At 40.7% G+C, this 15,487-nt stretch overlaps 1 protein-coding gene across 1 annotated transcript in view; it reads left to right on the top strand.

Annotated features, from left to right (window-relative positions):
• Positions 1–15,189, top strand: part of ADAMTS19 (ADAM metallopeptidase with thrombospondin type 1 motif 19) — a 245,689-nt gene extending 230,500 nt beyond the window's left edge. Inside the window, exons 22-23 of the mRNA XM_056537289.1 lie at positions 11,120–11,297; positions 14,537–15,189. Coding sequence (XP_056393264.1) covers positions 11,120–11,297; positions 14,537–14,688 — 330 coding nt within the window. The 3' untranslated portion in view covers positions 14,689–15,189. The remainder of the gene's footprint in view (positions 1–11,119; positions 11,298–14,536) is intronic.
• Positions 15,190–15,487: the final 298 nt, after the last annotated feature.

The raw sequence follows: 15,487 nt of genomic DNA, 5'->3' as shown, positions 1-15,487 counted from the left end.
GTGGGAATCTGTCAGCTGTATTTGCAGCTAAGAGACGCAGGAAACATTGCACAGACGTTAGGGTATAAAAGCAAACTGTACCTTTCCTTGAAGTGCTGGTGGTTGGCTAACTTATGAAATCACTATAAAAATTGTTAGTCAACTGGCAAGGAGCTGGTGCCAATATTTTTATAGATTTAGGGAATATATAGTGTCTCCTTTCCTCTGTTATTGTGAGTATGATATCAGGGACCGTGAAATTGGTGTTGTCACCTGTTGTCCTTGTAGAAATGCTGATTTCAGAAAAAGTTGTTTGTGTGAATTTATGCTTTGAAAAGTCATAGGGGAAGATTTATCAAAACCTTTCCAGAGGAAAAGTTGCTGAGTTGCCCACAGCAACCAATCACATTGCTTCTTTCATTTGAAAAGGCTCTGAAAAATGAAAGAAGCGATCTGATTGGTTGCTATGGGCAACTCAGCAACTTTTCCTCTGGACAGGTTTTGATAAATGTCCCCTATAGTGTGGAGAACAGTAATTTCCCTGTGATAACTTGATATTCAGGGTTATCAAACCTATAAATTGCATACTGTAGATGGGGACTTATGACAGATTTCGCATTGGTGCTTAAAGGTGTTGTCCAGCAAAAGAAAACCTGTGTATGGTGTCAAAAATTATAATTATGTGATAGTGCAGAGATCTTCCACATCAACTGTGCCCTCACCCTTGTAAGCTGTGGCATCTTGTCAAGTCTCTGAAAGCAGTCTGCTCTGTCCCTTGTCCCTCACTCTTTCTGTCAATACAGGGTGAGACCAGTGATGTGAAGGGGAAGAGCTGGTATTACTGTTCATTAGATTTATGACTCATTATGACTCAGTAGTGCACCCATATTCCTGTATTGTATTCTAATTGTTACACATCCACACCGTTTATCTGGTGTAGGATTCTATTGTGGCACTTGTAGTCCGCTGCAGGCATCCTCCATTGTATGCATTTTTATGCTGGGGATCGCCCTTAGCAACGGACTACAAGGGCAGGATCTGCTCCCCCAGTATAAATGCACAACCGCATTTGGGGTTGAGCACCTCCAGCCATTTGAGACCACGTTTTTTGTTGTTTCATTAGATGAGGCAGCAGGATGCCCATTCTTAGTTACAGTGGTTTCCGTCAGAACAGGCTTCCAGCTGTGTTATCTAATGAGTTATAAATCTGATAAGCAGTAATACCAGTTCCCCCTTCACTGGTCTTGTCCTGTGCTGACAGGAGGGGAAAGGGAGGAGGGATTAAAGGACATCTGCAACGTTACAAACACTTATCCCCTATCCTCAACATAGGGGATAAGTGTTTGATCGCGGGGGTTCCGAACACTGAGGCCCCCGGCGATCTCCTGTACGGGGCCGCGGCTCTCCCGTGCAGGGGGCGTGCCAGCCGCAGCATGATGTTGCGGCCGGCATGCCTCCTCCATACATCTCTATGGGAGAGGAGGGGAGGCAGCGTTCGTGCCTCCCCGCATCCCCCATAGAACTGTATGGGGACAAGGAGGAGACGGGGCGTCACCGTCGACCTCTAGGTCGACGCTACGTCACCATGGGTGCTAATGCCAGCGCCCCGTTAGGGAGATCGAGGGGGGTCCCAGCGGTTGGACCCCCTGCGATCAAACACTTATCCCCTATCCTCTGGTTAGGGGATAAGTGTAATTCCGCTGCAGTTGTCCTTTAAGCAGACTGCTTTCAGCGCCTACAAGGGAGAAGGAAACAGTTAATATGGAACATCTCTGTAGTATGCCTATCAACATTTCATTAGTAAGTTGCTTTTTATACTTTTTGATACCATATACAGGCTGTCTCTTTCACTAGACAACCCCTTCAAAGTATACAGAGTATAGATATATACTAATACTAATTCTACGGTATAAATCAGATACATTATATTGATAGCTTGCAGGGCTATGGGAAATTAAATCGTCAACAATGGGTAACCAGTACTCAAGAGCAAAGACCTTCGCCTTACTCCTTTTTATAACCTCAGCACATTTAATTCATTTGTCTTCTATAAATATTCATTCTGGCCTTGCTAAGAAGTCTCGAAATTCTATAAACATGTCTGCAAAGGTGGTTTTATAGAACCATTAGGTAGCCAAATCGAAATAATTAAAATGTGTAAGCAATAGGGATATTTCTAAAGGAAAAGAGCCATTTCTAGTGAAAATACACTGATTCTTTAGAGAAATTACAATAGTTACATAGTTAGTACGGTTGAAAAAAGACATATGTCCATCAAGTTCAACCAGGGAATTGAAGGGTAGGGGTGTGGCGCGATATTGGGGAAGGGATGGGATTTTATATTTCTTCATAAGCATTAATGTTATTTTGTTCCAGGAATGTATCTAATACTGTTTTAAAGCTGTTAACTTTTCCTGCTATGACCAGTTCCTGAGGTAGACTGTTCCATAAGTTCACAGTTCTCATGGTAAAGAAGGTGTGTTGCCCCTTGAGACTAAACTTTTTCTTTTCCAGACGGAGGGAGTGCCCCCTCGTCCTTTGAGGGGGTTTAACCTGGAACAGTTTTTCTCCATATTTTTTGTATGGGCCATTAATATACTTATATACATTTATCATATCCCCCCTTAAATGTCTCTTCTCAAGACTAAACAATTGTAACTCCTTTAATCGCTCCTCATAGCTAAGATGTTCCATGCCCCATATTAGTTTAGTCGCACGTCTCTGCACCCTTTCCAGCTCCGCAGTGTCCCTTTTATGGACTGGTGACCAAAACTGAACAGCATATTCCAGGTGAGGCCGTACCAATGCTTTATAAAGGGGGAGTATTATGTCCCTGTCCCTAGAGTCCATGCCTCTTTTTATACATGACAATATCATGCCGGCCTTGGAAGCAGCAGCCTGACATTGCATGCTATTCTGTAGTCTGTGATCTACAAGTACACCCAGATCCTTCTCTACCAGTGACTCTGCCAGTTTAATCCCCCCCCTAAGACATACGATGCATGCAGGTTATTGGTACCCAGATGCGTAACTTTACATTTATCCACATTAAACCTCATTTGCCAAGTGGATGCCCAGACACTTAGTCTATCCAAGTCATCTTGTAACTTATACACATCCTCTATAGACTGTACCGTGCTACAAAGCTTGGTGTCGTCTGCAAAGATAGAAACAGAGCTGTTAATACCATCCTCTATATCATTGATAAATAAATTAAACAACAGCGGGCCCAGTACTGAACCTTGGGGTACACCACTAATAACTGGGGACCAATCAGAGTACGAATCATTGACCACCACTCTCTGGGTACGATCCATGAGCCAGTGTTCAATCCAGTTACAAACTAAAATTTCCAAACCCAAAGACGTTAACTTACCTGTCAGACGTCTATGAGGAATACAAACGAAAAAAAAAACACGTCTATGAGGGACAGTATCAAACGCTTCAGCAAAATCCAGAAACACTATATCCACAGCCATTCCTCTGTCCAGGCTTCTACTCACATCTTCATAAAAGCAAATTAGATTGGTTTGACAACTTCTATCCTTAATAAACCCATGCTGGCTATCACTTATAATACTATTATCCCCTATGTATTCCTGTATGTAATCCCTTATAAGTCCTTCAAACAATTTACCCACAATGCACGTTAAACTTACCGGTCTATAGTTTCCTGGGGAAGACCAAGAGCCCTTTTTGAAGATTGGCACCACATTCGCCTTGCGCCAGTCCCTTGGCACAATACCAGACACCAGTGAATCTCTAAATATCATGAACAGGGGTACAGATGTTACTGAACTTAGTTATCTAAGAACTCTTGGGTGCAATCCATCTGGCCCTGGAGATTTGCTTACATTTAAATTACTTAACTTACCTTGTACCATCTCTATATTAAGCCAGTTCAGTACATTACATGATATGTTGCCAGCACTGACCCGTCCAATGTCAGCTCTTTCTTTCCTAGTATATACAGAACTACAGAACCCATTCAGTAGCTCTGCTTTCTCTTTATCGCCAGTGACAACCTCCCCATTATCATTATTAAGGGGTCCTACATGATCTGTCCTTGGTTTTTTTTGCATTTATATATCTAAAAAAATATTTAGGATTAGTTTTGCTTTCTTTGGCCACCTGTCTCTCATTTTGAATTTTTGCTGTTTTTATAAAATTTTTACAGATTTTATTAAGCTCTTTGTACTGTTTAACCCCTTAAGGACCGTGGTTTTTTCCGTTTTTGCATTTTCGTTTTTTGCTCCTTGCCTTTAAAAAATCATAACTCTTTCAATTTTGCACCTAAAAATCCATATGATGGCTTATTTTTTGCGCCACCAATTCTACTTTGTAATGATGTCAGTCATTTTGCCCCAAAATCTACGGTCAAACGGGAAAAAAAATCATTGTGTGACAAAATTGAAAAAAAAAACGCTGTTTTGTAACTTTTGGGGGCTTCCGTTTCTACGTAGTACATTTTTCGGTAAAAATGACACCTGATATTTATTCTGTAGGTCCATACGATTAAAATGATACCCTACTTATATAGGTTTGATTTTGTCGAACTTCTGGAAAAAATCATAACTACATGCAGGAAAATTAATACGTTTAAAATTGTCATCTTCTGACCCCTATAACTTTTTTATTTTTCCGTGTATGGGGCGGTATGAGGGCTAATTTTTTGCGACGTGATCTGAAGTTTTTAACGGTACCATTTTTGCATTGATAGGACTTATTGATATTTAAATGATATAAAAAGTGACCAAAAATGCACTATTTTGAACTTTGGGATTTTTTTGCACGCACGCCATTGACCGAGCGGTTTACTTAATGATATATTTTTATAATTCGGACATTTCCGCACGCAGTGATACCATATATGTTTATTTTTATTTTTATTTACACTGTGTGTTTTTTTTATTGGAAAAGGGGGGTGATTCAAACTTTTAATAGGGGAGGAGTTAAATGATCTTTATTCACTTTTTTTTTTGCAGTGTTATAGCTCCCATAGGGACCTATAACACTGCACACACTGATCTTCACCATTGATCATAAGAAACCAGTGATCAACGATTCTGCCGCATGACTGCTCAGGCCTGGATCTCAGGCACTGAGCAGTCATTCGGCGATCGGACTGCGAGGAGGCAGGTAGGGGCCCTCCCGCTGTCCTGTCAGCTGTTCGGGATGCCGCGATTAGCCGCGGCTATCCCGAACAGCCCGACTGAGCTAGCCGGCAACTTTCACTTTCACTTTTAGCCGCGCGGCTCAGCTCTGAGCGCTCGGCTAAAGGGTTAATAGCGCGCGGCGCTGCGATCGGCGCTGCGCGCTATTAGAGGCGGGTCCCAGCTTCACTATGACGCCGGGCCCGCCGTGATATGACGCGGGGTTACTGTGTAACCCCGCGTTATATCAGAAGAGCAGGACCAAGGACGTACCGGTACGTCCTTGGTCCTTAAGGGGTTAAATGTTATAGCTGACCCATCAGATTTGAATTTTTTGAAGGCTATTTTTTTGTTGTTTATTGCTGTTTTAACATCATTTGTCAGCCATGTAGGATTTAGTTTTAATTGTTTATATTTGTTCCCCTTTGGTATATATTTAGCTGTATAGTTATTTAGAGTTGATTTAACCCCTTCCCATTATTGGACGTATGCATACGTCCAGGCGAACTACACGTTCGTGCAAATGGACGTATGCATACGTCCAAGCGATCTCCTGCTCTGCCGCGGGCAGCGCAGGAGATCGCGGGTGGGACTCAGCTGTCAATCACAGCCGGAGTCCCACCGCAGCTGCCAGGGCCGTGATCGCTCCGGTCCCGGCAGCATTAACCCCATAGATGCCGTGATCAGTTCTGATCACGGCATCTATGGTGTTTGCAGGGGGAGCGCTCTCCCCCTGCCCACCAACGGCGGCGCCGCGATAAAATAAGGGGGATCGAGGGTGTCCAAGACACCCTCGATCCCCCTTGAAGAGATAGGAGTGAGGTGGCTGGGTTGCCACCCCTCCTATCCCTCCTATTGATCGGCGGAGCGACCGACCGATAGCAGACTGGGGGCGGGGGGGTTAAAGTTCGGTTCCCCCCCGCTATTCCCACCCATCGGTGTCCGGGCACAGCGGGGGGAACTGTGTAGTAGTGGCGGCGGCGGCAGCGGCGGTCACTTACCCGGCGGCGGAGCTCCAGATGACGGCGGCGGCTGTGATCATGGCGGCGGTGGAGGTGAGTATGGCGCCGCGTGTCCGGGAGTCTGTTGCCTAGCAACATCTGCAGGGCGACAGTTTGGAGAGTGGTCTCTAAACTGTGGCCCTCAAGATGTTGCAAAACTACAACTCCCACCATGCCTTGACAGCTGTTTGCTGTGTTGGCATGCTGGGAGTGGTAGTTTTGCAAGATTTAGAGGGGTTCAGGCTAGAGATCACTGACAGTGGTCTCTAAACTGTAGCCCTCCAGATGTTACAAAACTACAACTCCCAGCATGCCCAGACAGCAGTTTGCTGTCTTAGCATACTGAGATTTGTAGTTTTGCAACATCTGGAGGGCCACAGTTTAGAGACCACTGTTAGTGATCTCCAGCCTGAACCACTCTAAATCTTGCAAAACTACAACTCCCAGCATTCAGGAACAGCAAATGGCTGTCTCGGTATGCTGAGAGTTGTACTTGCATGCCTCCAGCTGTTGCATAACTACATCTCCCAGCATTCCCTTTGGCAATCAGTACATGCTGAGAGTTGTAGTTCTGCAACAGCTGGAGGCACACTGGTTGGGAAATACCGAGTTAGGTAATAGGTTCTATTACCTAACTCAGTATTTTCCAACCAGTGTGCCTCCAGCTGTTGCAAAACTACAACTCCCACCATGCACGTTCTGTCAGTGCATGCTGGGAGTTGTAGTTTTGCCCCCCCCCTCCCATGTGAATGTACAGGTTACATTCACACTGGCGGCGGATTACAGTGAGTTCCCTACTTCAAGTTTGAGCTGCAGCCACAGCTCAAACTCCTAGCGGGAGACTCAGTGTAATCCGCCATCAGTGTGAATGTAACCTAAAAACACTACACTACACTAACATAAAATAAAGAGTAAAACACTACACATACACACGTACACTGCCCCCCCCCTACCACCCCCCCTCCCCCCCCAATAAAAATGAAAAACGTATCCTACAGCAGTGTTTCCAAAACGGAGACTCCAGCTGTTGCAAAACAAAAACTCCAAGCATTTCCGGACAGCCATTGACTGTCCAAGCATGCTGGGAGTTTAGCAACAGCTGGAGGCACCCTGTTTGGGAATCACTGGCGTAGAATACCCCTATGTCCACCCCTATGCAAATCCCTAATTTAGGCCTCAAATGCGCATGGCGCTCTCACTTTGGAGCCCTGTCGTATTTCAAGGCAACAGTTTAGGGCCACATATGGGGTATCGCCGTACTCGGGAGAAATTGCCTAACACATTTTGGGGGGCTTTTTCTCCTTTTACCCCTTATGAAAAGGTAAAGTTGGGGTCTACACCAGCATGTTAGTGTAAAAAAAAACATTTTTGTACACTAACATACTGGTGTTGCCCCATACTTTAAAATTTCACAAGCGGTAAAAGAAAAAAAGCCTCCAAAATTTGTAACGCAATTTCTCCTGAGTACGGAGATACCCCATATGTGGGCGCAAAGTGTTCTGGGTACGCACAACAAGGCTCAGAAGGGAGAGTGCACCATGTAAATTTGAGGTCTAAATTGGTGATTTGTACAGGGGTGGCTGATTTTGCAGCAGTTCTGACATAAGTGCAAAACAATAAATACCCACATGTGACCCCATTTTGGAAACTATACCCCTCAAGGAATGTAATAAGGGGTACAGTGAGCATTTACACCCCACAGGTGTCTGACAGATCTTTGAAACAGGGGTCTGTGAAAATGAAAAATAAAATTTTTAATTTGCACAGCCCACTGTTCCAAAAATCCGTCAAATGCCAGTGGGGTGTAAATTCTCCCTGCACCCCTTATTACCTTCTGTGAGGGGTGTAGTTTTAAAAATGGGGTCACATGTGGGGGGGTCCACTGTTCTGGCACCACGGGGGGCTTTGGAAATGCACATGGCCAAATTCTCTCTCCAAAAGCTCAATGATGCTCCTTCTCTTCTGAGCATTGTAGTTCGCCCCCAGTGCACTTCATGTCCACTTATGGGGTATTTCCATACTCAGAATAGATGGGGTTACAAATTTTGGGGGGTATTTTCTGCTATTATCCCTTGTAAAAATGTAAAATTTGGGGGAAAACAAGCATTTTAATGTAAAAAAAAATATTTTTTTTTTTACATATGCAAAAGTCGTGAAACACCTGTGGGGTATTAAGGTTCATTTTACCCCTTGTTACGTTCCCCAAGGGGTCTAGTTTCCAAAATGGTATGCCATGTGGTTTTTTTTTTCTGTCCTGGTACCATAGGGGCTTCCTTAATGCGGCATGCCCCCAGAGCAACATTTGCTTCCAAAAAGCCAAATGTGACTCCTTCTCTTCTGAGACCTGTAGTGCGCCAGCAGAGCACTTTTCATCCCCATATTGGGTGTTTTCTGAATTGGGAGAAATTGGGCTTCAAATTTTGGGGGGTATTTTCTGCTATTACCTTTTTTAAAAATTAAAAATTTTTGCTAAACCAAGCATTTTTGTTAAATTATTTTTTTTTTTTTTTTTTTTACATATGCCAAAGTCGTGAAACACTTGTGGGGTATTAAGGTTCACTCTATCCCTTGTTACGTTCCTCAAGGGGTCTAGTTTCCAAAATGGTATGCCATGTGTTTTTGTTTTTTTTGCTGTCCTGGCACCATAGGGGCTTCCTAAATGCGGCATGCCCCCCGAGCAAAATTTGCTCTCAAAAAGCCAAATATGACTCCTTCTCTTCTGAGCATTGTAGTTTGCCCGTAGTGCACTTCAGGTCAACTTATGGGGTACCTCCATACTCAGAAGAGATGGGGTTACACATTTTGGGGGGTATTTTCTGCTATTAACCCTTGCAAAAATTTGAAATTTGGGGGGGAAACACACATTTTAGTGAAAAATATTTTTTTTTTTACATATGCAAAAGTCATGAAACACCTGTGGGGTATTTAGGCTCACTTAATTCCTTGTTACGTTCCTCAAGGGGTCTAGTTTCCAAAATGGTATGCCATGTGTTTTTTTTTGCTGTTTTGGCACCATAGGGGCTTCCTAAATGCAACATGCCCCCCAAAAACCATTTCAGAAAAACGTACTCTCCAAAATCCCCTTGTCGCTCCTTCGCTTCTGAGCCCTCTACTGCGCCCGCCGAACAATTTACATAGACATATGAGGCATGTGCTTACTCGAGAGCAATTGGGCTACAAATTCAAGTATAAATTTTATCCTTTTACCCCTTGTAAAAATTCAAAAATTGGGTCTACAAGAACATTCAAGTGTAAAAAATTAAGATTTTGAATTTTCTCCTTCACTTTGCTGCTTTTCCTGTGAAACACCTAAAGGGTTAAAACACTTACTGAATGTCATTGTGAATACTTTGGGGGGTGAAGTTTTTGTAATGGGGTCATTTATGGGGTATTTCTAATATGAAGAGCCTGCAAATCCACTTCAAACCTGAACTGGTCCATGAAAAATAGCGAGTTTGAAAATTTTGTGAAAAATTGTAAAATTGCTGCTGAACTTTGAAGCCCTCTGATGTCTTCCAATAGTAAAAACATGTCAATTTTATGATGAAAATATAAAGTAGACATATTGTATATGTGAATCCAAAAAAAAATATTTGGAATATCCATTTTCCTTACAAGCAGAGAGCTTCAAAGTAAAAAAAATGCAAAATTTTTAATTTTTTCATCAAATTTGGGGATTTTTCACCAAGAAAGGATACAAGTTACCACAAAAATGTACCACTATGTTAAAGTAGAATATGTCACGAAAAAACACTCTCGGAATCAGATTGATAAGTAAAAGCATTCCAGAGTTATTAATGTTTAAAGTGACAGTGGTCAGATGTGCAAAAAAGGGCTGCGTCCTAGAGGTGAAAATGGGCTGTGTCCTTAAGGGGTTAAAGATGTCCCATTTACCTTCTGTATCAGTATTTGAGAACACCTCCCCCCAGTCTATGTCCTGTAGTGCAGCTCGCAGCCCAGGGAAATTTGCCTTTTTAAAGTTATATGTTTTTGCCCTCCCCGCCTGTCTTTGTTTTCTACATTTTAAGTCAAAAGTAACTATATTGTGGTCGCTATTACCAAGGTTTTCCCGCACAGTTACATTACCAACCAGCTCTGCGTTGTTGGACATGATGAGATCCAACAAGGCATCACTTCTTGTTGGGTCCTCCACAAACTGGCCCATAAAATTATCCTGCAATAAATTTAGGAATTTTCTCCCCTTTGTAGTTTTAGCCAGCCCCCGACCCTAATCTATATCTGGATAGTTAAAATCTCCCATTATTACCACTGTACCTGCCCGGGCGGCCCTCTCTATTTGTTTATGCAGCCGACCTTCTATCTCTTCAGTGATATTAGGGGGTCTGTAAATTACACCAAGTATTATTTTTTCAGTATTTCCATACAATGCAAATATAAAAGCTACTGAATTGCATTATGTTTTCTTAAAAATTATGTTTAGAAATCCATTCATTAATATCCCTGCAGGAAGTATCAATCTAACCCATTATGCCAATAACACTGAATAGTACATGTTACAGTGTAGCTATAAAAAAAAAAAAAGTCACAATAGTGATTTCAAATATTTGTTTTACAATATTTCTGGTTTTTCAAGAGTAGTAAATAGGAATCAATTTATGTATTAATTAAGTTTTCATTCTTCTTACTGTATGTACTGTGAGTTTCTGTATTCATCGATCCCTATAATATACCACTTGAATATTAATATCAGGCTTGTAGACCCTAATTTATTAGCAAATAAAAGTAAAATGGAGTCAATATGAATTTCAAAAAACCTTTGGGAAAAGCAAGAAGTTTATATCTCTTCAAGTTGTAGATGAATAAAAAATATTTGGCAGTCATTTTTAGACTTCTTGCTTGCAAATCTGAAAGTTAACATGTAAATTACATTAAATGTAACTTATTTATAGTACATTACACGGCAGGTCTCAAATAAGGTTCTAACTTTTTTATTATTTTATTTTTCTATTATTTTATTATACTTAGTGTTCCGTGACTTGTGGAAAAGGCATGCAGTCAAGAGTAATTCAATGCATGCACAGAATTACTGGAAGGCATGGGAATGAATGCTTTTCATCTGAAAAACCAGCAGCATATAGACCATGTCATCTACAAGCCTGTAATGAAAAAGTAAACGTTAACACTATAACTTCACCTCGACTTGGTAAGCATACAAAATAATTACCAGATAAATGCATCTAGGACTTTTGTAACTCTATTCCAGGTCAGGATCCTTCTTTTCTATGTCTAGACAGTGTAGAGTGTTTATGAAGTGTTTTGTAACTTTTGGACTATGCATAAGTAATAAGAGAGGTGCCTGCTTTACCATGTTTTTATCTCTCTATGTTGTAGGTGCATCATTGTATGTCTTTAGAATAGGGCTCACTTTAAGCTTCAGTTTTTCTGAAAGTCTTCCCATAACATTCTAGTTTATATAAACTGATTCAAAGAAAGACAGTGTTATCCTTCGTGCACTAAAGTCTTTATGGCAATATCAATTTCTTGGAGGAATCCATCAGTTAATATTCAAGAACTTGTTGACCAGTCTGTGTATGTACCATAGAAACTGAGTATGTAGCTGTGGAAGGTGTCTCGGCATTGCATTTCTTTCCTAGCTCACTGCCTCATTCAGAAAGTTTTTAGACCCTTTCACTTTTTTCACATTTTGTTAAAATTCAAGTTTTCTTTCATACAAAGTGAAGAAAATTTTTTAGAAATCTTTGCTATGTTAATGAAAAAAAAATATATATTGCATAAGTATTCGGACCCATTACTCAGAACTTAGTTGCGGCACTTTGACAATTATTACAGCCTCCAGTCTTCTTAGGTATGATGCCTCAAGAGTAGACTACATGGATTCGGGGATTTTCTTTTTTTTTTTTTTGCTCTGCAGATATTCACAAAGTTTGTCAGGTTGGATGGGGACTGCCTGTGCTTCCCTGTAGGGATGGTATTAGGCCTACGAGTGCCTGGTGTCCTCCAGACATGAAAATTAGAATTGAGACCAAAAACTTCAATCTTCATTTTATCTGACCAGATAATCTTTTTTTTCTCATAGTGTGAGAGTCCTTTAGGTGTTTTTTTTTTTTTTTTTACTCTATAGGTTATCATGTGTCTTTTACTGATGACAGATCTTTATAGCTATTCTTTCATAAATCACAGATTGGTGGAGTGCTGCACTACAGATCTATGAAGCTCAGCCAAAGTGACTATTGGATTCTTGGTCATCTCTTTTGGCAAGGGCTTTCTCCCCTGTTTACTTTGGTGGGATAGACAGCTCTAGAAATAGTCTTGGTCAGTCTAAACTTCTTCTTTATAAATTTTGGAGGCCACAGTGCTTATGGAAACTTTCAATGAAGAAAAGTTTTTATGTTCATTTCTTTAGATCTGTGCCTCCACACAATCTTGTCTCTTAGTTCTGCAGGCATTTCTTTTCACCTCACCTTTGTTTTGTGCTCTGATATGCCTTATCAGCTTTGAGACATTTTATAGACAGGGGTGTGTCTTTCCAAATCATGTCAAGTTGACTGAATTTACCTCAGGTAACTCCAATCAAGGTGTAGAAACAACTTAAAGATGATGAAGACAAATGGGAGGAGCAAAAAGTAAAATTTCAAGTATTATACCAAAAAGTCTGAATACTTACGTTAATGTAAAATTTAAATTTTTAATACATTTGCAAACATTTCTAAAATGATATTTTCACAGTCTTAGTATGGAGTTCTAAGTGTAGATTTATGGGGAAAATGTATAAAATTTTTGCATATGGCTAAAAACCTTCCAAATGGATTGTACAGTATATAGCCAGCATAAAGAAATAGTCTAAGTCTCCAATCAATGAGATTAATTTTCCTTTTTTTTGAGCAGTACAAATTATATCGTTTATCAAGTCATGATAAAGAACTTGATTATTTAGTACCTTAAACAGAATGGTGGATGTTAACTTTAATAAAGCATAGTGCATTCAGATAGACCACCCATTGAGATACAGGGGGAGATTTATCATTGCTTTTAGAGCATTTTTTTGTCTATGTTTAGGCGCAGTTCAGGTGCATGCAGCATATTTTGAGACTTTTATGCGCCTTTTTATATAGACAGTTTTACTCTGCCTACCCGTAGAACTTTTTCTTTTTGACCGTGCAGTGGTCACGTATTTATCATTTGCGACATTTGTTAAAAGTCGCTATTTTGTGCGCAAAGGTACTTTTTTAGGTTGCAAAGCTACACCACCTACCAGTAGGCATGAGAATAATTTCTACCTTCCATAATTCAACCTTTAACCTCTTGTGGACGACAGCGTCCTACTCCCCTTCTATGACATTCGCTCAGGAGCTGAGCGCGGGTCATAGCTGGGTGGTCCTGGTGGCTATCTGACTCCAAGACCCATCTCTAATGCCAGACATCACCGATCACAGTGATGCCCGGCTTTAACCCTTAGACACCGCAATCAATTTTGATTGTAGCGTCTAAAATGCAAGTAAAAATGTCCAGGCAGCTCTGTGAAAATAAGTAAAAACACTTAACCTGCCAAATTCAGGACCCGGGAAAGTGTTACTTCCCTCCCTCACAACCGTCTAGAAAAAGTGTATGTGGTAGAGCTTTTCCCACCACAGCAGAGCTGCGCAAAATTCATCATCCTGCTGCACCTTCTTGATAAATAAGATGTACGCTGGTCAAACCCAACACTCAAATAAATGTGGGTTAATAGCTCTACTATAGACATTGTTTGAAAAATCTGGGCCATAATGTTTGCTCTGATGCAACCCCCCCCGCCCCCCAAAAGGTTAAATGGTGAGACATTCATTAATTGTTTATACCACTCTACATATCCAGGGTGTATCAGTGTACTTAGAGACATTTGTATATGGGTCAAGAATCAAGATCATAAGAGCAAATAATAAAATTATATTCAATATGCATAATTATATGCAATTATATGCAATATTAAAATAACTGACTCTTAAAAAAGCAGTACTCACACCCTCACTCACCTTGTGCCGCTAACCTCCATTTACTGGTCCCCATTTCAACACACAGAAAAGACCAATTATGTGCTGGGGTGGGTCACCATAATCATGAGCTGCTATTGGTTGATCGGGCCTTTTCTGTGTGCCATGGTGGGGAATAGAAAGTTGAACTCAGAACAGAGTTGGACAGAGGCCATGAACTGGTGAGGTGAAAACAGCTTTTAAAAAGAAGGGGGGGGGATAACTTAGTTTGCTCCCTTTTATTTATTTCTATTTTATCCAACAAGTCCACCACTTTCTTGCTCTTATACTATATGGTAAATAAATTGACAATTTACAAAGAATATAAACGTAACATGTACAATCTCATTTTTGGAAAAAATATACTTTCTGCTTTAAATTAGATTTATAATTTATTGTTTAATTTTCTTTTCAGCTGCTTTAACCTTCAAATGTCTTCAAGACCAGTGGCCAGTATATTGTAAAGTAATACGAGAGAAGAACCTCTGCCAAGATATGAGGTGGTACCAGCGCTGCTGTGAAACATGCAGGGACTTTTATGCTCAGAAAATGCAGCACAGGAGTTGACCTTTGTTTTGGCTGGATGACGCTTAATATCTAAAACACACAAACATTTCTAGCATATTACAACCAAACTTTAACAGAGTTCATATTATTTAATCAATTTAATTTATTTTTATTTTTCATGTCATCACCATTCACACATAACTGTGGCTTACAAATTTTTATAGACACGAACATCTTTCTGTGATAAGGCTGTAGACAAAGCCACTAGTCTGCAGCTACTAGTATAACAATATACATTTTGGTTTCAACTCGGTGCACAATTCCGTTTAGGTTTCAAATTACCATTATATTGTCTGTTTTCTTGTAGTCTGAGATAAAATGATTACTTAATTGGGAAAACATACTGGCCCCGATTTGTAAACCCAACCTGCTTTTGTTGGGTTCTGAGCCATAATGTGGTGCATTGCGCCACAAATTGTGTCTGTGCTACAATTTGTGGTGCACTGTGCCAAAATCAGCCTACAGCCTTGCAAACCCCAAAAAGGGGCAGGACTGTTAGGAAAGAAGCATGGTTGATGCCAAAAGTGGAGTGCTTTTACAACTCAACATATTTACTATTGAATTCTAACAAATTCCTTTGAATAAATGGTGTAAATGCTTATAAAAAAAAAAAAAGATTAAAACTTTCTTGAGATGGGTGTCCCCATAGTAAATAAGGGGAAATTCTGAAACAACATTCCACAGTAATAAAACTCCAACACTCTTAGTAAATTAGGGCCACAATGCACTTTTCCATTATCCTATGTGCCAAGCAATACAGGCAGTTCTACCATGACTGCTTTACATAACTGCTCACAAG

Source organism: Hyla sarda, chromosome 1 (genome assembly GCF_029499605.1).
Source record: "Hyla sarda isolate aHylSar1 chromosome 1, aHylSar1.hap1, whole genome shotgun sequence".
Lineage (NCBI taxonomy): Eukaryota > Metazoa > Chordata > Amphibia > Anura > Hylidae > Hyla > Hyla sarda.
This window is presented reverse-complemented; position numbering and strand designations above follow the sequence as displayed.